This window comes from Coptis chinensis, chromosome 8 (genome assembly GCF_015680905.1).
Source record: "Coptis chinensis isolate HL-2020 chromosome 8, ASM1568090v1, whole genome shotgun sequence".
NCBI classification, from domain to species: Eukaryota; Viridiplantae; Streptophyta; class Magnoliopsida; order Ranunculales; family Ranunculaceae; genus Coptis; species Coptis chinensis.
Genome location: NC_141463.1, coordinates 23,275,763 through 23,301,746, shown reverse-complemented (window position 1 = coordinate 23,301,746; position 25,984 = coordinate 23,275,763). Strand labels below are relative to the sequence as shown.

At 35.8% G+C, this 25,984-nt stretch overlaps 2 protein-coding genes, 1 non-coding gene and 2 pseudogenes across 6 annotated transcripts; 3 read left to right on the top strand and 2 right to left on the bottom strand.

Annotated features, from left to right (window-relative positions):
* Positions 1 to 1,937: 1,937 nt before the first annotated feature.
* LOC147480633 (small nucleolar RNA U3) lies at positions 1,938 to 2,133 on the bottom strand (annotated as a pseudogene).
* A 4,201-nt stretch (positions 2,134 to 6,334) lies between these two features.
* On the top strand, positions 6,335 to 16,830 carry LOC147480632 (uncharacterized protein At4g10930-like). Of its 3 annotated transcripts, XM_086577189.1 has the most exons (15): positions 6,335 to 6,441; positions 6,519 to 6,613; positions 6,695 to 6,780; positions 6,864 to 6,954; positions 7,767 to 7,816; positions 9,364 to 9,433; positions 9,549 to 9,658; positions 10,421 to 10,486; positions 10,991 to 11,523; positions 11,623 to 11,706; positions 11,855 to 11,930; positions 12,955 to 14,377; positions 14,489 to 14,563; positions 15,189 to 16,289; positions 16,384 to 16,830. In XM_086577189.1, the coding sequence occupies exons 2-15, from the start codon at positions 6,545 to 6,547 to the stop codon at positions 16,630 to 16,632; spliced, it is 4,083 nt and encodes a 1,360-aa protein (XP_086433315.1). In that variant the 5' UTR covers positions 6,335 to 6,441; positions 6,519 to 6,544; the 3' UTR covers positions 16,633 to 16,830. The 3 variants fall into 3 exon arrangements, with proteins under 3 accessions (XP_086433315.1, XP_086433316.1, XP_086433317.1); XM_086577190.1 differs by lacking the exons at positions 6,335 to 6,441; positions 6,519 to 6,613; positions 6,695 to 6,780; ... (1 more) ...; positions 7,767 to 7,816; positions 9,364 to 9,433 and having other exon boundaries at positions 9,553 to 9,658; positions 10,983 to 11,523; XM_086577191.1 differs by lacking the exons at positions 6,335 to 6,441; positions 6,519 to 6,613; positions 6,695 to 6,780; ... (2 more) ...; positions 9,364 to 9,433; positions 9,549 to 9,658 and having other exon boundaries at positions 10,440 to 10,486; positions 10,964 to 11,523.
* Positions 16,831 to 16,916: 86 nt separating this feature from the next.
* Positions 16,917 to 17,498, top strand: LOC147480631 (pentatricopeptide repeat-containing protein At3g49240, mitochondrial pseudogene; annotated as a pseudogene).
* A 2,397-nt stretch (positions 17,499 to 19,895) lies between these two features.
* On the top strand, positions 19,896 to 20,018 carry LOC147480630 (U6atac minor spliceosomal RNA). Its single transcript, XR_015207148.1, has one exon. It is a non-coding gene; the product is annotated as a U6atac minor spliceosomal RNA (small nuclear RNA).
* A 1,041-nt stretch (positions 20,019 to 21,059) lies between these two features.
* On the bottom strand, positions 21,060 to 25,774 carry LOC147480629 (fumarate hydratase 1, mitochondrial-like). 2 transcript variants are annotated; one of them, XM_086576592.1, is made up of 6 exons: positions 24,986 to 25,774; positions 24,738 to 24,814; positions 23,139 to 23,234; positions 22,769 to 22,867; positions 22,324 to 22,535; positions 21,060 to 21,615 (listed from the first exon to the last, which is right to left on the bottom strand). In XM_086576592.1, the coding sequence occupies exons 3-5, from the start codon at positions 23,229 to 23,231 to the stop codon at positions 22,503 to 22,505; spliced, it is 225 nt and encodes a 74-aa protein (XP_086432718.1). In that variant the 5' UTR covers positions 23,232 to 23,234; positions 24,738 to 24,814; positions 24,986 to 25,774; the 3' UTR covers positions 21,060 to 21,615; positions 22,324 to 22,502. The 2 variants fall into 2 exon arrangements, 1 of the variants encoding a protein (XP_086432718.1); XR_015204073.1 differs by lacking the exons at positions 24,738 to 24,814; positions 24,986 to 25,774 and adding an exon at positions 24,099 to 24,229.
* Positions 25,775 to 25,984: the final 210 nt, after the last annotated feature.

Below are 25,984 nucleotides of genomic sequence, written 5' to 3'. Positions count from 1 at the left end.
ACATCGTGACTCGTGCAAATCCATATAAAACACATCTCGCCTTCCTGTAAAGGTTGAATTTAGCATGTTATTGGTGATGCTACGAGTTGTGACATTAATATATTGATATATTGAAATTCCATATTAGTGGTGATGCTAGGAGAGTTGTGACATTGATATATTGAGAGAAACTAAATAGAAGAACGTGGATTGTGGATTGAGAGATTAGAGATTGATTAGGGATTAGAGATTGATTAGGGTTAGAGTGATTGAGTTATGGTTCTCTACTCAAAATTACATATTTATACTAACCTAAAACATGATAATAGACACTACTAGATATGGATATCCACACTTATAGAAACGTGTGACTTTACATATAGGACATATTCTAATACTGACATATTCTAATACTCCCCCTCAAGTTGTAATGCCGCAAACTTGCAAATTACAGCTTGAATGACAGAAATAAAAGATAAGAATACAACTCCCCCTTTCGCATAGAATTGCCTTTAGTTGAAGAACTCAAACAACTATTGAGACGAAACGCTCTAGAAAGTGAAACTGTCGGTGTAGACAATGAACTCAAACAACTGTTGAGACGAAACAATTGTTATTTTTTATGTACTTTATGTCCTCACTTTTATTTTCAGTCCCCCACTCTTACATTTTTAGTGATAAATTAATCCAAAAGCTTTGCTTTTATACTTTTTTGGCAATATTTAAATTGTCATTCCATGGTGTATGTATTTTGAAATTTTAACGGTAATTTCAATCAAAGAACAAATAAATGAAGATACCTATGTGAATCATTCAATTGGTTTCAATGTTTTTGTAGCTAAATTGTTTATATATGTTGTAAAAAATGATAACTATTATTAATATTTACTAACATAATATCACGAATTTTTTACTTCCGAATTTTTGCAACCAAACGTTTAAAATGTGTATTTAATAAACACCGCATAATTGCCGTATTACGAATATTTGACCGTACCATTTGTTTGAATCACCAAATAATTTGTTTGAATCTCGAATTATTTTAATAGATACCGTTCTATAATCAGCTTTTCCCATGATTTTTTTGTAATATAAGAGCCATTATCCCGAATTGCTAACAAGGATACTAATACTACTCAAGCAGAGTGCAAAACTACAATAGATAATTAAAATCCAACAGGGTGTGGGTTACAAGTCTGTTTTGTTCTATAATCAGCTTTCTCCATGATTGAAAATATGATTTTGTAATATAGAATTTGTCCATATACCAACACTTGTGACATGACTTAATTATATCAAAAGTGACCAACACTTTGAATAATCACTATCGGTTTATGGTGTTCTTCCTATTTTGGATAACCCTATACCACATGACAACTTCTTAAAGATTTGTGAGGTTATCTTTCAAAACCTACACACTAGAAGCATATGCTAGTCTCTTAATACATACCTGCTTACACAGCAATTGTCCAACGCAGTTTATGAAATTTATAGAATACACACCTTGGTAGCAAATGCAGGAAAGTCGGGGGGTAGAAATGAAACTCCCTGCCAAGTAGTATCATTAGGAGCACCCATCCAGCTGGACATAAAAGAACAGATGAAAAGGTAACCAATTAATAGTGTATTAAATACGGAATCATGGTTTCAGATCGGTTTAATGTGTCTTTTTCATTTTAGTTGTAAATGTTGACAAGAATAATTTATATATAGATACGGATGTATAAGTCCTAGAGCTTTAAGTTTGGTGGGAAGCACATACTGTCTCATCCATATTTTAATTAGGACTTCTGTATCTCTTACAGTAAAAAGGTGTTTTACCAAAAAGAGAAAGAGAAAGAAATCAGCACAAGAAAAAAATATGATACCAAAAACGAAAAGGGGAGTGGAAAAATGGATATAGCAAAACCAATTCAAGCCATAGTAGTTACTTATTGAGCAAAGCAAATAACGGTTAAAGCCTTTCAGATAACCGCATGACCACCCAAGCAATCCAGAGGCTTAGAACGACCCCCATCAGGATCACCAGCCATTAGGCACGCTCTGATTGCTCGATCTTGATTCATAAACTGAGCTTAGGTTCTCATCTCTTTTTTACTCCATGATTCACATGTTTACGATCCTATATAACAAATCCTGTTAAAGTAAGGTCGTGCCCATCACTTCACAAAATGGTTGAACTATAACACTATACTGCTTTATCCTTCTATACAGGGCTAAAAATAAGTTTCAGCACTTCTACACCTATAGAAATGGAATTAGAGAAACATATATCACAGAAAAAAGTTACTAAGGCTTGGTAAGCTCGGTTTTGACTTGTATCTTACTGGCCATATCCAACTAAGCATGGATTGCCTTACCAAACCACACATCAACAAACAAAGGAGTTGGATTGTTGAACACTTAAACTAATATATTCAGTATTCAATCAACCATAAGACATTGGAAATGACAATGTGAAACTGCACATTAGTGAGGGTTTTAGTCACACAATGAAATGAAATTAAGTGGATTGTTGCATTAAGGAAATAAGCATATATTCTAGGTTCTTGGCAGTTTAGTGTCATGCCATAAGAATCTTGTAGTGGACTGTCTATTACAAATTTACGTTTTTCAGGTACTAATGTACTATACACAGAAGAAAGGGAAAAATGAACAACCCCTTGAAAATGTTATCAAATTCACCAATCAGAGAACCTACAAGGTACAACGATTCTCCTTTAGCCATCTCAAAGAAAATAGACCCTACTCACCATATATCAATTGCTGTGGAGTAATGTTGTGAGCCGAGTAACAATTCTAGGGCCCTATACCCAGTTGTAACCACCTAATTTTTTTAAAAAAAAAGGTTGAAAGTTTTATGATATAACCACTAAGACGTAGAAATTATTTGGTAGTTGTATTTACATTAGAGAGACAAGCTTATGAATACCTCCATGCCTAGAGGGGTTTTTCCTATTTATTTATTGTCAATAAACATTTATTTATTAGTGAAAAAACATTTTTTGAAAAAATAAACATGTTTGGTCTCTATATATTTTTGTAGAGTTTTTCACCCAAAAAATATTTATTGATCCGAATAACATGTTTTATGATAAATAGCAATAACTTGTTTTTCAAGTTAAAAAACAGTTTTTTCTTCTCACTTTCTCATCCAGCTCCACATGCATATGGATTGCCTCTTAGTGAAAAATGCCGATATATGTTAAGATATTTTGAGAAATATCACGAAATTTATTAGTTTGATCAAATAACTTTTAAGAAAAAATCTCAACTAAACATGTTTATTTAAAAATTGTTTTTAGAATAAATATTTTTTCAGAAAAATATTTTTTGAGAAAAATTGATTTTTTGAAAAAATGAGATCAAAACACCCACTTAGATTATATTCTAACATAACTAATCTCGACAAACACATATAAGATTCATCCAATTTTCTATCCAATTATGAATTCATTAAATTTATGTCAATACACCAACTATGATAGATATCAATCAATGTCTAAAACAAATATCCCAACTTGTATCGCAAATTCCCAAACTATGTTATGAATATACACAAGCATATGTACACAAACATAAATTCTCGCTCATATCACGTGCATACTCAAAGAGATACCTCACAATATTTGGATGGTTGATATGTTGTAGACCTTCCATAAATGAAGCCTCCCTAGCCATGTTCGTAGTGATCGAGAACATTGTTATCCATTGGAATTCTTTTAATGGCCACGTGATGGTTTTTTTCAACATCAAGTGCTCGGTAAACAACTCCTGATATCCCTTCCCCTTCAATAGTATCATATCATCTACCTTAAACTATGTAATGTGAACACATTAATGTCAAACACATTAAGAAAAAAACTCACGGACGGACACACAAAATAAAATAATAATAATAATAATAATAATAATAATAATAAAATGAATAAAATATTAACAAAAAAAACTTCATACCCTTCCCATTAAAAGATTCTCAGCCATACTAAATTCTAATGTGAGACCTGCAGCAAATATCATATTCACTTAGAATGTAATGCAGGAAGAAGAAGAAGGTACATTTCTATGACTTAGTCTATAATTGCTCCCTATTCCTACTCTCAGTATGTGAATTGGAATAGATAAAGTTTTATTAGTTGCGAAACATACTTTTGTGTGCTTTAAAGGCAACAAATTCAAAACAAAAACTTCAGAGAAACTAGAAAATCATGTTTCATTTTCATAGATAAACATGAACAAAGCCACAATAATACATATCTATTACATGCCATGGTAACAAAACAATCAACAAATCATGTATAGAATATAATGAATTAGAATTGAAACTTTACGCATATAACAAACGAATAGCATGTGTTTTCATGTATAGTCGTGTTGTAACAATCACAATGCGGAAACAAGTGTTCCCTAGCTTTAGGTCAGGGAAGGATGTCCACATTGTGGTAACATTGACACCCTCCAAAATTTGCTTTAAAAAAGCCTGCAAAAATAAAAAACAACGAAAATATTTACTTCGTGTTTCATTTGAAATTTTGTTATTTTCATAAATAAAAATATAAACATCGTAGAAATTGGTTTAATTATTACCTTAACTAAATCCGGGTATGTCTGTTTATACCATTCCATTTACTTAGATCTATTGACAAACTCTCGAACACTACACTAGATAGAGAAATCCTCCATGTAGAAATTCAGCTCTAAAAGCATATAAATAAAGAATAAAAACACTTAGATACTACATAATTAATAATGTTCATAAACATATTTGAAGATTTTCTCATCCAATTTTCTATACACTGATTCCTAAAGTTAATTATGTTAACACACCACCTAGAATAGATGTTATATATCAATTAATGCCCAACATGAAAAATAACCACTTACTATACTACACATTTTCAAACTAAGACTAAATAAAACTACTAAATCCTATAACTAATTAATCCTAAAAATACTAACAATAATTTACTTGTTAGTTATTACTAAAACTCTACTTCTCATCGGACATCATTCTCCCTTCTTTCAAACAACTTTAACTCGAGTTGATAATTGGAATAAACAATCTTGCCTATTGTTCACAATTGGTACCGAGCTAGATCTTTTTGGATTTTGACCTAAAAAGCGATCCACCACATCCCCACTATCACCAATTTCATATACATGCACCACCATCACCGCTTCTGCAAACCACATCATCACTACCAATTTTGTTTCCACTACCACCACAAAATAAAAATAAATAAATAAATAAAAGAAAAAAGTAAGTCTAGATTTTTCTTATCTTGGAAAATTCCTACACAGTGCTGGCTCTGACATTTTGGTGGCCCAAATCGGTACAGTAGAATGTTGCCCAATTTTTAAGCTTTGAAACTAACTTACAAATTAAGAGTCAGTTATTTGTGCCCAACATTGAGTGCATTCCTCTTATTTATCTTAAAAAAAAATAAAAAATAACACAAATTAACAATAAATTGCTTTAAAAAAAGTTAACAAGTCAACCTTTTTTTTATTACACACCTAAAATAACAAAGGCCCAAAAAGGTATCAAAGCAAGCACACAATAATCGTTGTATGAAATTATAGTAGGTGCTATCGACTTTTATGAGTTTTATCAGAAAAAATGAGAAACTTCACTGTTTTGTGGCTAGAAAAATGTGGCACATAATTTTGATTTCGAGTTGGAATTGGTAGCCTAAATCGGGCGCTTGGGTTGTTTTGCATCAGGGCAGCACTGTTCCTACATAACATATTACTTAGAGTTTGATAGCGTGCTATATGTTATTGGAAAGATCCCAAAGTTTAATTTCCAACCAAAAAAGTGGACCTAAGTTTCAATTTAATTTTAGACGGAAATTCAATTTGATATGGAGCAAATAATTTGTAGAAGATGACCTTTAATTGAGAGGGATGTCTTGTGGTACCAACAACATCTCCATTAACTTCTCTTGGAATACGATGAAGATCGTGATAGATAATAATCAATGCAACCCTGATATATGTGATGAAAATTACAATGTATATGACCCTCACAGTATCGTTGTTTATTTTTATGGCTGAGCAGCTTGAATGTCTTGAAGACGTTTTTAAATTGAACAGTATTAAGGATGAAGACAAAGTTCTATGGGTCATATTTATTTGGCATGAATTGCAACAAAAAATGTTACAAAAGACGTGAGCCTCTAATTGTTGGTTTTTAGTCGCACGAATTTTTTTAGTTTTGCGTCTTTTGTATTTACAATACACTCAACCCCTCCACCAATACTCAGTCCTACACAAACCAACTTGGGCCTTCCATTTAAAAGCCAAGCCCAAGCCCAAGCCCAATTATGAGTATCAGACAACCCACAAATAATGTGTAAAGCCCAGTCCAATACTCGAAACTACTCTTTTCATTTCATTTCAATTTTTTTCACTCCATCAAAAAAACCAAAAACCAGACGAAGACTCTTTTGCACGTTTCAGGTAAATCTTTCCGCCCTAAATTTTCCCAAATTTTTGTACGTTTTATTAAATTGATTGAATTGGTATTGGTTGTTTAGAAGCTGAAGAGTGAAATTGGAATAAGATGGAGCTGGAATTTGCGACAGACTATGGTTTAGTAGATGACTCAATGTTTGAGATTGGGACTGATATTGTAAGTCATTATTTTTAATTATTGATTGAGTTAATAATTGTCTCTAAAGATTCAATGTATCTAATAATAAGAAATTTTTAGGACACTGTTGGTTATGAGAATGAAAGATGTGGAATATGTATGGATGTGATCATTGATAGAGGGGTTCTAGAATGCTGTGAACACTGGTAATAAATTCTTAATATGTTGCCCGTATTGTTAACTATTATTAATGTTTGTTTGGAGTTTGATTTTAATTTGTCAATTTCAGGTTTTGTTTTGCATGTATTGACAATTGGGCCACCATTACAAATCTCTGCCCACTTTGCCAGAAAGAATTTCAAATGATCACATGTGTTCCAGTAAGTGATATTTTGTCCTTGTGAAATTATATGTTGCTTTGGCGTTGATGTAAACACATTTATAAAAGAAAAAAAATAACGTTTTAGTGTAAATGTGAAACAATCATTTGTCTTTGTAGAAATGTGAATAGTTAGAAGAGGTAGATGAAAAGTGATAGATAATGGTGGGTTAAATTTGTAGCTAACGTTTGTCTACACACTACAAGGCATCGACTGCATCAACTCCAAACATAAGCCATATTCGCTTTACCCTGAGTAGTGTCACCACTTCGATTTTGTTTAGTGGATTGTGCTACCCAGGGCGACTAGATTTGGTGTTTTGGTGTTCAACTTTCAAGTATTCGACTAGCATTAATTGACGAGGATAGTTAGCAAGTCCATAATGTGTTATTGTCATCTCTGGAAAGTCAAATTTTGATCAATTAAAGAAAGGAAATTGGGTTATTAGGTTTGTTGAATGAAAATCCTTTAACTGCTGTATATTTTCAGTGTGAATTCTCTATTTTCAAACGGTGTGACCCAATTTATCCTTTTCAGAATCTTCCTTGTAATTTTTACGATTCTGGCAGGTGTAAGTCTCTGTTCTAAGCAATTATTGCCAAATTTTGGAGGCTTTAAATTTGCTTCGTCTAAGTTAAAGTTTGTAGAACAAACCTTACCTGATTAAATAATGGGCTTGAGGGGTACACGTGAGATTTTTACTTGGTATAAATCACGCCCAGCCGAAATGTATGCATGGATGCTATGTACTTTTGAAGTGACAGCAAAGACGATTGATTTTTCATCTTATAAGCTCCATTTGATAATTGAAGGTGTATGATACAATTGGGAGTGGCAAGGTCGATGATGATTCAATTTCCAGGTACTGTTTTTATCTTCCAAATAGGTGTCAGTTCCATCATTAACAACGACTTTGTTCACAAAAAGAATTGAAAGCAACGCTGAAAAATATCCTTGCCTAGTGTTAGCTGTTTGCAATATTTCTCTTTGTTATTTTAATTATTATTGTTATTATTATTTAAGCAAATGTGGAAACCAAATTTCATTGATTAATGTCATCATACATGAGATGGGGTTTCCTCTCGTTTATGTGTTGTAGGATTCCTGTGATATCATATAGTTTTATAGTCCAGGCTTCTTGTTCTAAGATCTTTCTGGGCGACAGGCTACATTGCATCACTTTAGTTTTCGAAACACAAGTGATGCAAAGTTGCATACCTTCTTTGTGATAATCAATAATGTTTGTATCACTCTATTTGAAAGTGACCCCTAGCCACCACACCACTACATGACGGATGAAACAAAGCACCAGAGTTCAGTCACACCCAACTTCTCACCCCCACCAACATGTGATACACAATGTAACACACTTTTATCATGCAATATCAGAACATAACCAACATATTCCCTCAATTAATTTATAGAGACTTCAATTAATTCAATATACATAAAGCAAACCAACCTATTATCGATAGCACCGGTAATATTTTTGGCATCCAAACACATTGGTCCACCTCTAATCCAAGTCATCTGTCCAGATGGTCCAGCAACCTATACCAATCAAATAAAAATTCAATAAAAAAATCATATCTTTAAAAATTACAAACATACCCAAATGACCATAACCAAGTTACCTTAGTAGATAAGACTAGTTTATTACGAGAAATCTTCCGTTCTCTAATCCAACGACCAAGATACTCTTCCGGTATTAATGGGCCCAACCTGGTTAAAGTTTAGAAAATTGGAGTGTGTTTGTTATGATGGAATCACTATGGAAAGGAAAAGAAAATAAGAGTGGTCCACCTTTTCCATAGTTTTTAAAGCGTTTGTTTACGAAGAATTATAAGTAGCAAGCACTTATAAGTAGTAAACACTTATAAGTAGCAAAAACCAAACACCCCCTAAGTGTTTGGTGTTATCAGGAAGATCATCTATCTTCTATGTTTATATCATGCTTAGTGTGATATGACCCATATATATGTTTCACTTTTATGCTTAAAACTGTGTTTGCACGTGTATGGCTGAGACACGCGGCAGGGGAGCAGGGACACTCGAGACCGCGGCATTTTCAGTTAAATCACGGAGTGTCAGACACGGTGCGGCTTCCATTTTGAAGTAACCACAAGAACACAGCTTAGAAACCACCTTCTAGCTATATTGGTGTTTTGGCTATGAAGTTGCATTCCTAATTTTTTTGTTGTTGTGTTACTATAATGGTGAACCCTTATTTTCTCAACTGGAAAGCCAGTTGAAATACATATATAGATCAAGATAAAAAATAGACGAATAATGTAGGATGAGGAATCCTACAACCAATGCAATTCACAAATAGAGAAAAATAAATCTCCAGAGATTTTGCTATTATCAGTTTCATTGCGAGTTTCTTATTTGGTTTACTTTTTCATGCAGAGACGATGACTGGTGCATTCAAGGGACAAACAATACTCTCTCATTTCCATCGTATTACATTGATGAAAATGTATTCTTCCCCTCTTTGTAATCTCATAGTGTTAACACCTATTCAAAGTTTACTACGATTCTGAAATATCACATGTTTCTTTGAATATTGTTCTGATTAACATATTAACTTGTAGGCAGTTATTTGTTTGAATGGAAATGGCTGCAAGTTACGTAATGGAGCGGCAACAAGTGGGGACGATTCAATTCTTGATACATCAATTGCTTGTGATTCATGTGATATATGGTTAGCACACTTCTTTAGATGAGCATTGCAGTACATGTCTATGTAGTATGTCTGTCACACCCATAATAGTGAAAATTATGTAGTTCATGCATTAAAACTTCTGCTTTCTTGTGCAACTTTTGGTATCTTTTACATTTTATGAGTTGAACTAGATACCCGGCCCAAATAAAGAAAATAAAAGAAAAGTTGGAAAACCTATTTTGATCCTATTATCACAAGGCGGAGGTTGGGATTTCAACTTTGTAGGTCTCCGTTTGAACCTTGAAACTATCTTTTTGAATTTGATGATTTCAGGATTTATTTGCATCCAACGTCTATCAGTGTATGCACTTCTTTAAGTTGGCTGATTTCTGTATTTATTGGCATATTACATAGATGCATTTTCAAAACCTTACTTGTTGATCAGGTCCTAATCAGGTTGAAATATTATTAACAGTAGTTAGTGATCCCCACCAAAGTTTTGTCTTTAGGAAACTTGTAATAACAGGTCTACTATTAAATTATTATAGTTAGAGCTCGTTCAGAATGGAGATTGAATTTCCAAAAAATTAAGGTTATCACGTATCAGAAATGTTAATTCCATTCCATTTGCTGAGAGTTGCACATTCAGGAAAAACTTATTCATGTCCTAGATAATATTTTAATGTCTACCACTTTACTAATTATCTTCTGTTTTAAACGTGTTTGCTTCCATGTTTCTAAGCCAGAGCCTATATCCATTATAATTGGTTTTTATTGTAATCGGTTTCTGTATGGAGACAGGTACCATGCTTTTTGTGTGGACTTTGACCCTGAAAGCACATCTGAGATCTCATGGTTATGTCCAAGGTAATATAGAAGATTGTAGGTAGTATTTTTTTTAGGTCTGTGGTCCTTTATAAACGGTGTTTATATTGTCGTTTTTAAAGTTTTTGTCTTACTGCAAATTTGATTTCGTATATTTGCATTATTAAGTGTTGTTGTTTTTTTGTTTTTTTTTTTCTTATTTTTTGCTATAGTTTATTTAGGATTAAAAAAGTGAGGGCCTTTGAAAGTTGTACTGTGGCGTATCAGCTAAAGGTTCAAATAATCACAATACCTTTTTCTTATAGATTTCTAGACTAAAGATCAGCACATTCAGGTGGTTTCTCATCATTTGACCTAGATCATTCTTTTTCACCTTTCAGAAATTTTCTGACATTAGAGAAAGTCTGTGCCTGGATACAATCATTTGATTTAGCTGGACCATATCTAACTCGTGTATATGCTCCATTCGTGTAACACAAATTTTGGTGAAATAAATATTTCATGGTGTTCTTTTGCTAGGCCTCTGATCTCATTGTAGTCTTTTAGGTGCATTCATGATGTACCACTACAATCAGATGGATCGTCCAAGCTAATGCGTAATAACCAGTATGGTCAAGAAAGTGCTAGTCATGAACATTTGTTAGAGGATTCTCATTCTGGAAAAGTATCAGTATCTGTTGCGGATGCTGGCGAAACAGCTGTTGTCGTTTCAATGATTGACAGAGATCATTGTATTAAAGAACTCAGAGAGAACTCTCTTTCAGTTGGAGGTATTAACAAGAACAATCAAACCTTGGGAAAAGAGAGTAACATACAACCATCTGTGGATGCAGAGGAAACATCACTAGCACTGTCCTTATCATATGATACTCATTTTTCTGTACCATGTGATACATTGCCTCTTAGTGAGTCGAAAATAGATTTTGTTGATGAAGCAGTATCTGAACCAAATGTCTCGGACGGGTGTAAACTTTTCACTGAACTGTCGTCTAGTAAACCAAAGAATGACAGGGAACCATCTGAAATAGAATCCAATGTTGATCTTTATCTTGGCTTGTCTCTTCGATCTTCTTTACCAGGTAGTTATTGCTGTTTTAATTTTAGTCCAGTAAATATTTTGTTTGAGCCCGTATTCTGCTTAATCTTTTTTGCTTAACTTGTTAATTCTTTTCTACCAGATAATTCCTACAGTGATACAACTGAATATGACCCATCTGAAGTTTCACAGACGCAAAAGCTCGTCAATGAATGTTCTTTGTCAGGTCTAGTACTAATACTTGGCATTACATCTTCTATTTGCTTTCCATCTTGTTAGATCAAAGCAAAATTATCTCCTCACGTTCAGATAGTATACGAGCATCATTAACACCTTCTACTTGGCCATCTTGACACATTTGTTGCACATTTCAGTTGATAACATGGGCCTGGATGCTAATGAAGATGGAGTTGTATCCAGTTGTGTCAAGAGAAAGTCAATGAGTTCCAGGTCACCACCTATTCAGCAATTCCTTGTTATATTTGTACATGTGTACTTGATTTTTGAAACTTAAATAATTATTCTCAAAGCATGATTTGTATCTTTAAATCAGATTTTATTTAACTCGCTATATAGTTGAGAGGAGCTGTGTTGTGATAATAGCCCCACATTGGGAGTTTGAAGCCGCGTCGGTTAAAATATATAAATCCTGAGGCTGCTCCACTCGTTGCCATTTGGTTTTGAGTTGGATGTTCTGCAACTCAAGGAGTTTCAAACTAAAACTATTGGGTGAAGTGCTTAGTCTTTTACTCACATGATTAAATAGAATTATATACATGTAAAGATGCACACAAATTACTTTCATATATCTCTGATGCTTGACGGTATATGTCTAGCTAATTGAAGATATACTAAAACGTATGAAAGATGTTACAATACTCCCCTGTCTAAGAGAGGAGAGATGAATCCTAGGTCCCTTGGTTGTTCTGTGTTGTAGGTTTAAATGTACATCTATGGGATAAGAAATGACTTATCTAGTATTTGGTTAGTTCTGGCGACTAATGGTTTACAAGTTTGTAGGTTTTCTTGTCTTTGTACTCTGTTTTCAAGGGATTTCTTGTTGCGTTTTGCTTTTTGTCCATTTCAAGGTAATGAACATTAAAATAAAATTGCATTTTTATATTGTGCTTTTCCAAGTAAGCATCAGAGGCTGAGTTGGCAAGTGCAAAATGATGATTTTGAAACCCAGTCATATGATTGACCTGACAATATGGAATAACTTTAAGCTCAAAATGTGTTTCTTCTGTTTTATTGACGTGTTCACGACATGGTTGGTTAATGTGATTCTGTGCCACATGCAGAGAGCTAATCTTTTGCTCTTATAGTTTTATCAGTTCCTTGCCATAGAAAATGCAATAAGCTGTCTTTGCCTCTCAATTCCCATGAATTAGAAAGCCAATTACATTTTAATAATTTACGATCTCTTACTGCATCTTGAGGTAAACTTTTTGATTTTTTCCTTCTCTTGAAACAGGGATCATGTTCTGGTCACCGAACTTGCTGAAGCGGACACCATGTTTCCTAGAGATGAATTGGGGACTGAACCTCCTGCCAAGAAAGCCAAAGCTGGTAGAAAATCTCAACAAACCCATGTTGAACATGAAGTTAGAGAACCCGTATCAGGGAGCAGACAGGAATGTACCCATCCCCTGGAAAGTTCTAAAGATGAAGTTGACATCGTTTCCATTAGATATCAACTGGTTGACAACGTTCCTGCAAAGAAAGCCAAAGTTGATGGAAAATCTCGACAAAAACATTCCACAAGTGTAGTCCAAAAATCCATATCAGAAGGTGAACAAGGATCTACCCATATCTCAGCAGTTTCTGGAGATGATAAGTCGAAAGATGTTGAAGAACAAATAGATAGCGCATCAGATATTATGAGCATAGTTCGTGGTACGCATAAGAGACCTGGTCGCCTGTCACTCTCAAATCCTGCAGATAAACTCATGAAGGAAAGAGATACTGGTGCTGGATTAAGAGTGAAAAAAATTCTGCGGAGAGCTCCAGAAGACGAGTCTTCCAAACTGGAGAAACTAAGAAAAGAAATAAGAGAAGCAGTTCGTAATAGGGCCTTAAAAGATGACGGCCAAAGTAAACTATTTGACCCAAAACTTCTCCTTGCATTCAGAAATGCAATAGCTGGGCCTAGACCAGAACGAGAACCTGTTAGAAGGTTGAATCCTTCATTTGTAAGGTCTAAAAAGTCATTACTTCAGAAAGGGAAGATACGTGAGAACCTTACAAAGAAGATTTATGGAAATTCAAATGGAAAGCGCAGACGTGCATGGGATAGAGATTGGGAAGTTGAGTTCTGGAAGCATCGGTGCGGGAGAGCCACTAAGCCTGAAAAGGTTGAGACTCTGAAATCGGTACTTGATCTCCTAAGAAGGGGCCCAGAGACCTCAGAAATGGAAAATGAACGTGGTGATGAGGCTTCAAATCCCATCCTGTCCAGATTGTATCTGGCGGATACCTCCGTTTTTCCAAGGAGTGATGATATCAAGCCTCTCTCAGCTCTTACAGTCACCAGAAATAATGGATTGAATAAAGGAAAAGTTGTGAATGAAAAAGATTATAAACCAACTAGTGACATTTGTATCCAAAATCATAATCAGGCTAGTAAGAGTTCTCTTCAAGATTCAAAGGATGAAGCTTCTTGTAAGACTGTATACTCAAATGGGTCCATGAGAAATCAGGATTCCATGTCTATGGCAAGTGGGTCTCAAGTGAATGACCAACCTTTGAAAGAAATGGCTGGAAAATCTGATGTGAAGAGCGATAAAAGGAAATGGGCCTTGGAGGTTCTTGCTAGAAAGGCTTCTGCTGTAGATGGGAATTCAACTCAAGGGAAACCAGGAGATAGCACCATGCTCAAAGGAAGCTTTCCGTTATTAGTATGTGAAATTATTTCTTTTTTCTGAACACTTTTATCTGTTCTCTTGGCGGTTAAATTTCTCATCATTAGAACTGATTTTCTCTCCTTTTTTTTTCTTTGATATGAGCAGGCACAACTACCCCCAGATATGAGACCGATACTGACACCGATTCGCCATAATAAAGTTCCCATGTCAGTTAGGCAGGTACGAAAGCTCCATTCAATGACCTCCAATGGGGTTGATAATAATTTCTACAATATAAACAGACAACCCTACTGGATGATAAACCCAAATACCACTAGCAAATTAAAAGTACATGCTACATAGTGGTTGACGCTAAATATTAAAGAAATTGCATAATTGGGTAACAAATTTTACTCGAAATCTAAATTTGGGGTACAAGTTTTTTGAGCAATTTTGGGGAACTAACTTGTCAGTTTGTTGGGATGTTAGGTTCTGTTGGTGTTCCGTCCATTATTTTCATATGTGGCATGTTTTTTTTGAATATCCAGATAAGTAAAGAAAAATAAATATAAATAAAAAAGCACATGACATTTGAAATTAATGAACGGAACCCAAACAGAACATAACTTTGCAAAAAAGTGAAAGTTGGTTCCCCAAAATTGCTCAAAAATAAAGTTTGTACCCGAAATTTGGTAAAGTTCGTTACCCAATTATGCTTTTTTTCCCCCCTATTAAAATACATAATCACAAGTACATCAAGAAAATTTATCCATTCTCCATCACAATGTATAGAAGGTTGTTTTGTTATGAGATTCATCTTTTTTTGGGGTAAACTCATCTATCCCGTGTTTTGTTTGCTATATAGGCTCAACTTCACCGCTTGATTGAGCATTTCTTGCGGAAAGCTAATCTGCCCGTTGTGCGAAGAACAGCTGATACAGAGTTAGCAGTTGCTGATGCTGTTAACATTGAGAAGGAAGTTGTTACTAGGTCAAACAGCAAGCTGGTATACCTAAACCTCTGCGCTCAGGCGCTGGCTCGACACACAAGTAGTAACAGGCATGATACTGCTGCCGAATCTGACCCTTCTCAACCAGCAGTTGATCCCGAAATTACAGATTCAGCAGGTGTAAATTCCTCTGATCTATCAGCAGAAGCAGCATTAAGAATGGCGGGCCTAGTGTCCGACTCCCCGCCTAACAGTCCCTATAGATCGGATGTTAATGATGACAATCAGTTAGTGGATGAAGACAAAGGACCTGAGAATGTGTTTGATATTGATAGTCATGCAGAGCTGGATATATATGGTGATTTCGAGTATGATTTGGATAGTGAGGATTATATTGGTGGAATTGTACCTAAGGTATCTAAACCACAACCGGAAGAGGGTGATTCAAAAATGAAGGTAGTATTCTCCACCCTTAATACCAGAAGATCCGATAATGATATGGATCCAAAAGATATTGAGAGGTTGGAAGTTGTTAATGATCGGAAGGGTTTTCCCTTCCTCGAGGTTCACAAGGGCATTGAAATTTCAGTCTTGGATGTTAGGACAGAGAATTCATGTCCCACAGCAGAGCCTTTACAAGATGAAACACGTGGGGATCCTTCGTGGGCGGAGTGTGAAGAATTGTATGGACCTGATAAAGAACCACTCGTAGAAAGATTTCCTGACAAAGCTTCAGGAGAGGCAGTTGTCTCAAGTGGAAAAGAAGTTTGTACTGAAGACACAGACCCAAAAAAAGATGCTACTTGTACTCCAGATAAAGCTGGTAGAGCACTTGATTTTGATCACGAGAGTTGTGCGGATAATAAATTTGTCAGGAGTGGGTTGCCAGCTGACTGTGGCTCTTCTGGTGGGGAAAATTCAGCTAACCACTCTTTGGTGAAAAAGAATATTCGGAGGAATGATAAGAAAACCAACAAAACAAAGCCATCGGACAATAGCGTTTCTGTTTCCAGAAAGGTACACACGTTATACTACATAAATCTTATTTAAGTCGTGGCTGCTTGCTGGTTTGTCTTGATTGATTGTTATAAAATTCAAACTTTTGTTACAGGTTGAGGCCTACATTAAAGAGCACATCAGACCATTATGCAAGAGTGGTGTGATTACTGTCGAACAGTATCGGTGGGCGGTGGAAAAAACAACATCCAAAATTATGAGATACCACTCTAGAGACAGTAATGCAAACTTTCTCATCAAGGAAGGTGAAAAGGTGAAGAAGCTTGCAGAGCAGTATGTTGAAGCTGCCCAAGTAAAACCGATAGTCCCTGATTTGAATGTCACCGTATTCCAAGTCCTTTAAAAGGTTTTTCAGTTTTATCTTCGTGTTAACCAGGTTTTTTAATCCAACTCATGTTCAGTTTTCTGGGCTCTTCTTGTGAGACCCTGTAGAATCAGGGTCTAGACCCCAGTGTAAAATACTCTTTTGTGCCATTGTATAGTTTTATGTATTCATGAAAATTGAAAGGATTAATGATTATAGTCCTTTCATTCCACGAAACCACACTGTGCTACAGCTAGCCAGAAATATTATAGAATTTTCAAAACTGTATTTGGGCTAAAAATGAAACTATTTATAAGTATTCGATGTTGGGTCTTGTGAAAAATGAGGATGGGGATCGAGCTTTGGCTCTTTACGAAGAGTTGAAGGAGAAGTTGGAGTTTGTGAATGATGGGATTGTTTATGGGAATTTGATGAAGGCTTATTTTTTCAAAGGTTTGGATAAGGAGGCGATGGAGATTTATGCTGATTTGTTGGGAGAGGGTTCGAGTATTAAAATGAATGCGTTGGCGTATAATTCTGTGTTGCAAGCGTTGATAAAGAATGGGAAGTCGGACGAGGCGTTGCAGTTGTTTGAGAAGATGAAGGATGAACATAGTCCTCCTAGGAAATTAACGGTGAATCTTGGAAGCTACAATGTTATGGTGGACTGGTTCTGTGAACAAGGAAAGTTTGATGATGCTATAGATGTGTTTAGGAAGATGGGCGAGAAGAGATGCAGTCCTGACACTTTGTCTTTCAACAATTTGATCCAACAATTGTGTGCCAATGATCTGATGCCCAAGGCGGAGGAGCTATATCGAGAGATGGGTGAGATCCCAGGGGCTAACCCGGATGAGTACACATGTTTTGCTGATAGATATTTGTTTCGAACAGAGTGGAGCTGACAATGCCGCTGAGTATTTTGGGAAAATGGTAGAATCAGGGCTGAAGCCGAATTTGGCCACTTACAATAAGGTGGTAGATGGGTTGATTAAAGCAGGAAAGATTGACGAGGCGAATGGGCTTTTCAGTCAGATGATTGTGAAACTGAGGCTAGAAGCTGCGAATTTTGAAGTTATGTTGCGAGCACTGTGTGAGGCAGCTAAGCTTGATGAAGTACTTAAGTTGGTCAGTGAGATGTTGAAGGATGAAAAAGTGGGTTTGAATTCAGAGATGGATGAATTGGTAAGGGATGCTTTGAGGAAAGAAGGGAGGGAGGGGGATTTGGTGAAGTTATTGGAGGACAAGGAGAGGGAAGAGGGGGAGAAGCCTGAAACTTAGGCTAAAAAAGCTGCAGAGGCAGAAGCAGCCAAGGCCAGTGCTCTAGCTGCTGGTGGGACCTACTCGTTGTTTGGTGATACCAAGCCATCTAATGGAAATGTACCACCTCTCTATTTTTTTGGTGATGCCAAGACATCTAATGCCGATGTACCTTCTGCTGAACCTTTTCAATGAATGGAGAGGCCCCAAGTAGTAATCAAGAGGGAAGCAGAAGTGCTCCTGGTGTTGAGGCTGCCCCAGCTCTTGGTGTCGTGGAAGAAATTACTGATGCCAGTGACTTCAATAAAGAATTAAACATTAAAAGTGATGGTATGGTGGAAGAAACTACCGAAGCCAGTGACATGGATGAAGAATCAAGCATTGAAGGTGATTGTGTGGTCGAAGAAACAACCGTGTAGTTGAACCATTCCATGATTCTTACCATATTTTGGAAGGAACTCCTTCCAAAATATGTACCAGTGCCTGTGTATTGTGTAATGCATGATGCATCAGTAATTCAGTAGTAGTGTGGTGCAGTTTGAAGTAGACGCCATCCTGGCAATAATGAACAACGATCCTTAGTTTTGTTCGATTGGATGTGAGTAATTTAAATATTCTTATCTATCCAAAAAAGAGTAATTTACATATTCTCAAATGTTCTGAAATCGGCTACTCATTTTTTGCATGCAAAAAGATGATCATCTACAGTATGCGGTCTGGGTTGGAAGAGTGTGATTGCAATCCTCTACAGTATGCAGTCTGAATTCGAATTGGGGCTTCTCTTGTTCGAACTCTTTAATTGAAGAGATACCTTTCTTTGTTTGATCAGTGCATCTCTGAGAGATACGTCCAAACTTGTGTCACCTTCCTCTTCTGTCAAGAGTAGAAACACCTTTGTGTCACTACCATCTTCTCTCAACCTAACAATGTCCATGGAGTGGTAGTATTGCATGATGAAATCTGGAAGCCTCCGAAGTCTCTAATATGCTAGAAGTACTTCTGTGGAATCTGTAGCTGAGGACCATCCTACCTCTATATAAAAAGGATGGAAAGTTGGTCAGACATAGTATGGTTTCCCCTTTGTACATCAATGGAAAGTTGATGCACTATCTCCTTTCAGCCCTCTGAGCGAAATGCAGCCAAAGAAAAATCCACTCCGTAACTACGTAAGGACATCCACGGGTCACAGACTGACCACAGAATCCTGTTCAATAAGAGGAATGCTTTAGATGTACCGAAGAAGAAAAACAAGACCGAAAAGAAAAGAGAACGTAGACAAACCTTTTGTAGCACCTACATACTCATATCAAGCCTACAAATAATTATTTGGACACGAGATCATAAGCCTGGTGGTTGAACGCGTCTCTTTCTTTAGAAGCTTAAGAACTTCTTTTAATGGGATTCTTCTCGGCCTAACCGTGTTTTTGTAAATCTTCCATACACCATCACCACGGTAGAACCACGGAAGCGTGATGTATATTTTCATATTTTCAAGAGCAATTGCACTTTTAAGCAGACATATGGCAATCTCAATTTCGTTTTTATGACCTCCAAATCCATATATGTCAATTTACTTGAGGTTATAATGAGAGCTTCCTAGTGACCCTAGTGTCGACCTAATTTCACTAATAAACTCTTCAGTTTGCCCATCTCCCGCTTGCCAAAACACGCATAACTGCAATCAAGTTGTGCACATTAGTTTCCCGTAATGTAAACGGATCATAACCAATTTGCACGCAACATGGTAAAAAACTAGATAGCTAAAATAATATAGGGTGCCACATTTACATGTTATCAAACAAAACCGATATGTTATTTTCATCAGATGTTCAGTAGGAATCAAATTCACTCAGGTGCTTGCATCCTATGTTGTACGGATGCAAACGCGGACACACACACAGGCATACAAGCAAGTGAGAAAAACTGGCTGTGTGGGATGTTCTCTGGTGTTAAGGATGGGTTTGGGGGGTCTATTAGTCCCACATCGAACACGGAATGATACACATCGAGGTATATCATGACACTACAACCAGCTTTTGTATGTGTTCGTAGAAAGGAGAGACGGTTGGCATCTCCCCTGACAGGGACGGGAACAGCCTTCGGGCTTACCTGTTACCACACCTGGTTAAGGCTACCCACTTCGGTGGATCTTACCAAATTTTTTTGAAGAAAATTCAACAAAAAATAAAAACAAGTATGATTTAATTTGGCTGAATTGGTGTTGATTGAACGTCATTAGTTTTATCAAATAACACAAGGCAAGTTGCTTTCATAATTTGCTAGCTTAAGGGAGATGGATAGAATAAGAGGGAAGAGTTTAACTCTTATATTCCACAGAAACTTGATTTTAGGAACCAAACACAACCAATATCTACTTACCTAAAAGTAATATAACATTGTACAAGAGGTTTATAACTTCATCCGCCTAAGAATGAATCTGACAGATCAGGCACTGAGGCACCTCAAATCCATTGTAACATTCATTTGATATCCCATGGGGTATGACCAGAGGGGTATATAAAAAATGTGCCATAGGCTGGTGAACTGGTGAGGGGTGACGGTTGTGCCATGGGTTGGTCTCACTTCTCTTAGGAAGTTGTTCTGGATACTAGATAAAGGCAATTATCCGTCAATTTCTAACGTCACCGTAGAGTTGGTAAGAATATTGTAGTTAAGCTCTGCTTGGGCGCGGTGCGAAATTGGGCAACCTAATGTGAAGTTCCATCGAGTATAATGGTGTAGGTCCTAACAACCACCAAGTGGGAACGGTATTAACATGAACAGTATTGTGTGAATTGAATCGAATGAATGCTATCAGAGCCAAGAAAGACTCGTTCTATGGCACCTAACTCGATAAAGGCTGATGATTGCTACATCACATCACTTGGGATGTTTTCATAGATTATGGATATAGGTAATGATCCATCAGGAGCACTTCGGTGTAAGGTTGATGAGAGCTCTGTAGTTAAATGTGCTCGGGAGGAAGCAATATCAAGATTTGGGACGAGGGAAACCTGATTCTGCAACTTCAACCGCTCCGTTATTTGACATACAAATATTAAATGGAATACAAGCTTGAACCAGACCAATACCATCACGAGTCATGACACAGATTAGCATTTGTAACCAGAATGGCAGATGGGCATTTAGTTGTATCTCTTTCTTTCTTCAATTGTATAGACGCATTCCCAACCACAATTTCCATATCACAAAAGCTGAAATTTAATCAATAAGAGATATAAAAGGCCAAACTGGAAATAGTAGTGGTATAGCCATTATCCTCGAATACATAAATACTGTAGTTGTTCTAGTCATCTCAAACTTTATGTACACTGCAGCTACCCATTTTTAATAAAAGTTTATTCACTCTTTATCTTTGGAAATTTATTATCCTATATCTTCTGGTTCATTTCCCCTTACAAGGTGGTGAATGGACCTTCCATTGTTATCCCAATCAATTGCAAGGATGACTTGCATGAGCTCTGACAAGCTTGTCAAAATCAGCTAAAGAATTATAGAAAATACATGAAACACGCATACTAGTATTGAGCACCGCTTGTCACCATTCACTGCCAACAGTTTGAAAGGGTAGACAGGAGGAAAGAAATGGAACTTCAGGACAATTACTCTGAAGTCAGAGGGGAAATATCGAAGTTCAGCAAAATCTTTCATCGTTCAGTCGGACGGACCAATCATCTTCTCAGGAACCACGAGCTTGTCAAACTCATCAGAAGTAAGCACATTGAGTTTTAATGCCGCTTCCTGTAAATATAAATTTTGAGAGGTCAAGAAACCGAAGACATTTAGCAAACGGTAAACAAGTTTAACCAACTTTAGTTTTGAAGACTCCACATAACGATTTCATACTCAAGTTTTTGCATCTGCAATTTTATCATTATTCAAACTCTACAGCTTAATATATTCAAAATATAGTGCCTGTTAATATATTACCAGTAAAATTTAGTGATACGACTTACTAAAATCTAGTAATATGAGAAATACCAGCTGAGAAAATCTGTAATAATATATTCCCATGTACACTATGTATGAAGGAGCTGGAACTAAGCTAGTAAACAAGATGTAGTAGATTACAAAAGATGAAAATCACCCTTCTAGGACTTCTACAGCCCCACCCACGCATTGAACTAATTAAGGCCTTAAAATCGTTTGTCTGTTTTTTCCAGACTTTGTTCTTGTTCTCATATACAATAGCCTAAATATATTTTTTACTATTACCATTAAGGGGGCTCGATAATATATATTTATTGGTACATTGGTTATTACTGTTAACTTTAACACTAACACCCCAACAGCTTCACAGGAGAACGTATGTGAACCCAAGGTTTTCCAGAACCATCTTGTGCAAACATTCCCCATATAATTTATGATTGTCAATTATATTAGTCCAGGATAGATTCACAGGTTATATTTTCTGTTTCCTAGACATTCCAAAGTGATGAGAATTGTCACCTTTAGAGTAGTTCCCTACTTGTGAGCTTTCTTGGCAACTGCTGCTGCATTATCATAACCAATTTTCTGGAAGAGTGGACAGAGGGGGATAAGGGGATAAGAAGAAAGTATCGATAACATCCCAGAAATAAAAGAATACTATAACAAACTAAATTAAGTACCAATTACTGAATGGAAACTTACAGGATTGAGGGGCGAACAAGCATCAATGACTGCAAAGCCATAAAGAATATGTAAATAAATACACAAATCTTTTCTTTTCTTTTTCTATGCGTATGTAATGGAGGATATCTCATCCTTATGTATATCTTTAGTTATACCCCATTAATAAAATTATACTTTACCGATCAAAAAAATAAAAATAAATAAATACATAAATCTGGTAAGTTACTCCAAAATTCAATATTACAGTAAGAAATTCTTCATCTAATGAAATTAAACTTACTTCATGCAGTAACTTTGAGATCCTTTCCCTGTTTGCTTCAATACTCCTTACACAGTTCTTTTCAGAGGATGCAGATGCATCCCCTAGCAACCTCAATGACTGTCAAGGAAGTCATCCAAAGATGTCAGGTTTAAGAAAAAAAAAAGCAAAGATTAAACAGACAAAAATAATAGGACTTCTTCCTCCTAGGTGAAGAAACGGCCCAAGTGAGGCGGCATAAAAAGAAATATAGAACTCTTGTTTACACTTTACAGTAAAAAAAAGGATGTAAAAAGGTTCATTATGCACGCAACGTCTCATTATTCATTAAATGTTCCACCTATTTGAATAATAATGATAACATCTACAGTACTTCGACAACAAAACTTACACGTAGAAGAGCACTAGCAATCAGCGGCTTGTATACAATGAGTTCAAAATGACCATTTGATCCACCCACTGTAATTGCAACATGGTTTCCCATAACCTGCAAGGTGATAAAACGGTTAGTCTATCTCAATAAATTTTCCACAATGAAGGAGCTCCTCATGAAAAATAATACAAAACAAAAAGTATTTGAAAATCATCATGAAAAAAACATCAATTAAACGCTTTGGAGCTGCCAAGTTGGAGTGGCGTAATCAATTCTCCTAGACACAATTTATAGCTGCATTTTATTTTAAAAAGGGTTTTTTTCTGTTGAAAAGTTCAGAAAATAGCTAAATACATCCCTATGAGAATAGGTTTCCAAACAGATTAAACAAATCTAGCTGCAAGGTGGCACTGCACATGGATGAGACCAATCTTGGACAAGCAATCCGAAAGGTAGACGAAGAGAGAGGAAAATCCCGACATGCTTCAATGGCTGAATCGAAACTGATGGTTTCTGTGACAGAACAACTTTCACATTCAAATACCATTGCAAGTGCATGGTTCTGAAGTATATCCACCCTACATGTGGTGTGGAGCACAACTATTCAGTATATGTATTATATGGATCATAGGTGCACTGTGCACTGTAATATATCACTGAGCTCCATAATGACATAATCACAACTCACAAGATCCCATGCGCAAAATCACTATTGAGCCACAACGAGGACCAGATACAACATTGGCGTAGCATCAACCACGCTAACAATCTTAACATTTTAGGCAAAAATCTCAATTACTTCTAGAACTTGGTGGTTAAACCTGAAGGCACGACTTAAATATGAAATAGCATATTCCAAGGGCAGACATATCTTTGAAAATTCTTCCTGAGATTTATTTTAGTGAAAGTAGCATATTCCAAGGACCTCTTCTTCTCTCTTCCAAATGTCACTATATTGAATTTTAGAACGTTTCTCACCTCTCTTCTTGTTTCTCACTTCTTCTTTCTTCTTCATCTTCGTCTCTTAGGATGGAAATAAGTCTAACTTAAAATCATATGCATCATTATGTATGCATCCAACATGAGTCTCGGTGTATCTGGCACAAATTCTTTTGGAAATGTGAAGTGTCAATGTTACATAGCTTTAGAGTTTTACTTGAGACTATTAGTTTTACATAAATAGATTCAGACTATGAGTGTCCCAAAATGATAGACCAACATATTTACAAAGGATATGAATTTGTAAAAATTGAAGAGTCCGGTTAATATTGCAGACAATTACAGAGGTTCAAGCCGTTTACTAAGTAATAAACAGCTTGATCTGAGTAATTTGGCAATCACAGAAGTATCAAAATTCTCAAAGAGTAAACGAACATGGCGTATACTTTTTTGAGGAACTCAAATATAAACAGAACTTTCTAAATGATCATTACTTCATTTCAATAAAAGAAGCAACGATAAAAAGCCAAGAAGTCGGACAACAAAAAAATAATAATAATGGAATGTTGCAGCTTTATGTAAATGAGTTGAATTGAAGAAGTCCCCGTTACGGAAAAAAATCAAGTGATACGCATTAATCTGCAACCATTGAAAATGATGACATTCAAATGATATTACCTTAACCTTTGTGACATAGAGATTGGCTGCCACTGATCATCTGACAACGGACTCACTGATTAAATATACTTCCTTCCCTTCAGATAAAAGAAAAAATATAATAAAAAACACACGATGAAAATAATTATTTTAAAAGAAACTGAATAATCCACAATGTAATAACAAAGGTCAATGTTAGTGTGATTGTTACTTGTAAAATGAACGAAGTACCAAATATAATTGAGTAAGCTCGGTACGTAGTAACATACCAGCATGGCTCTCCAAAGCTTTGAAGATGATACAGTGAATAAGATTAGATACACATCAAAATTTTCTATTTTTCAAGTTCAATCACCAAAACAATTTTGCGTAGGGGAAGAAATGAGAGAGCGTACCACATTAACTAAAATCCAAAGCGAATTAGACATCAATTAAGAAATTAGCCATAAACCTTTCGTAGTATGTAAATATGCATCCACTGTAGCTACTATATACTACCATTCACATAACCTACTTGGCTACTTCAGTTAAATGCAAAATGCAAGGGAGAAAGAACACTTGCATACAAATATAGAAAGTGAACAACTTGCTGAGACCTAAGTTTCGTAAATAACCTTTCACATAAAAGTGGGAAGAACACTTTAGAATTCCAAAAAAAAAAAAAAAATCCAACAAACACATGCTGATTCTGTATTAACCAAACTACTCTCCTACATAGGTATAAGGACATATAGAGACGCAAAAGCTAACAAAGAGATTAAATTTGAGGGGGAAAGATCATATCATTTCATAATTTGCAATCACGCTTTAAAAATCGTCATAAATGTATAATGCCACCATGGGTAGGAATTGTCCTTGACATCTCAAAAAAAAAATTGAGAACAACTGCCAGCATACAATTGACGGTATGTACACGGCCTCACAAATGGAATATGGATTATAGACACGGCATTTTTGTTTAACAGAATATAACTTCTTCAAAATACAATCTTTACAGCTGCTGTTCTAATATAATTAAAGAAGATAGCATCTGGCAACAGTGTCATGTGTTGGTTGTGTCAACTGTCAACTATTAGCATACACATTAACAAATATATGTATGGCACAATCTCTGGAGTAAGTTATTCCAATTCAATCATATCACTATGTTCTAAGTTATACATAGGGTAGATAATAGAATTTTCAATGGCCACGATTTTTTTTCTTGTATAATCCTAGAGTGTATGAATCCGAGGTTAAGATGGACCCAGCTAGTAAGGTCACACATT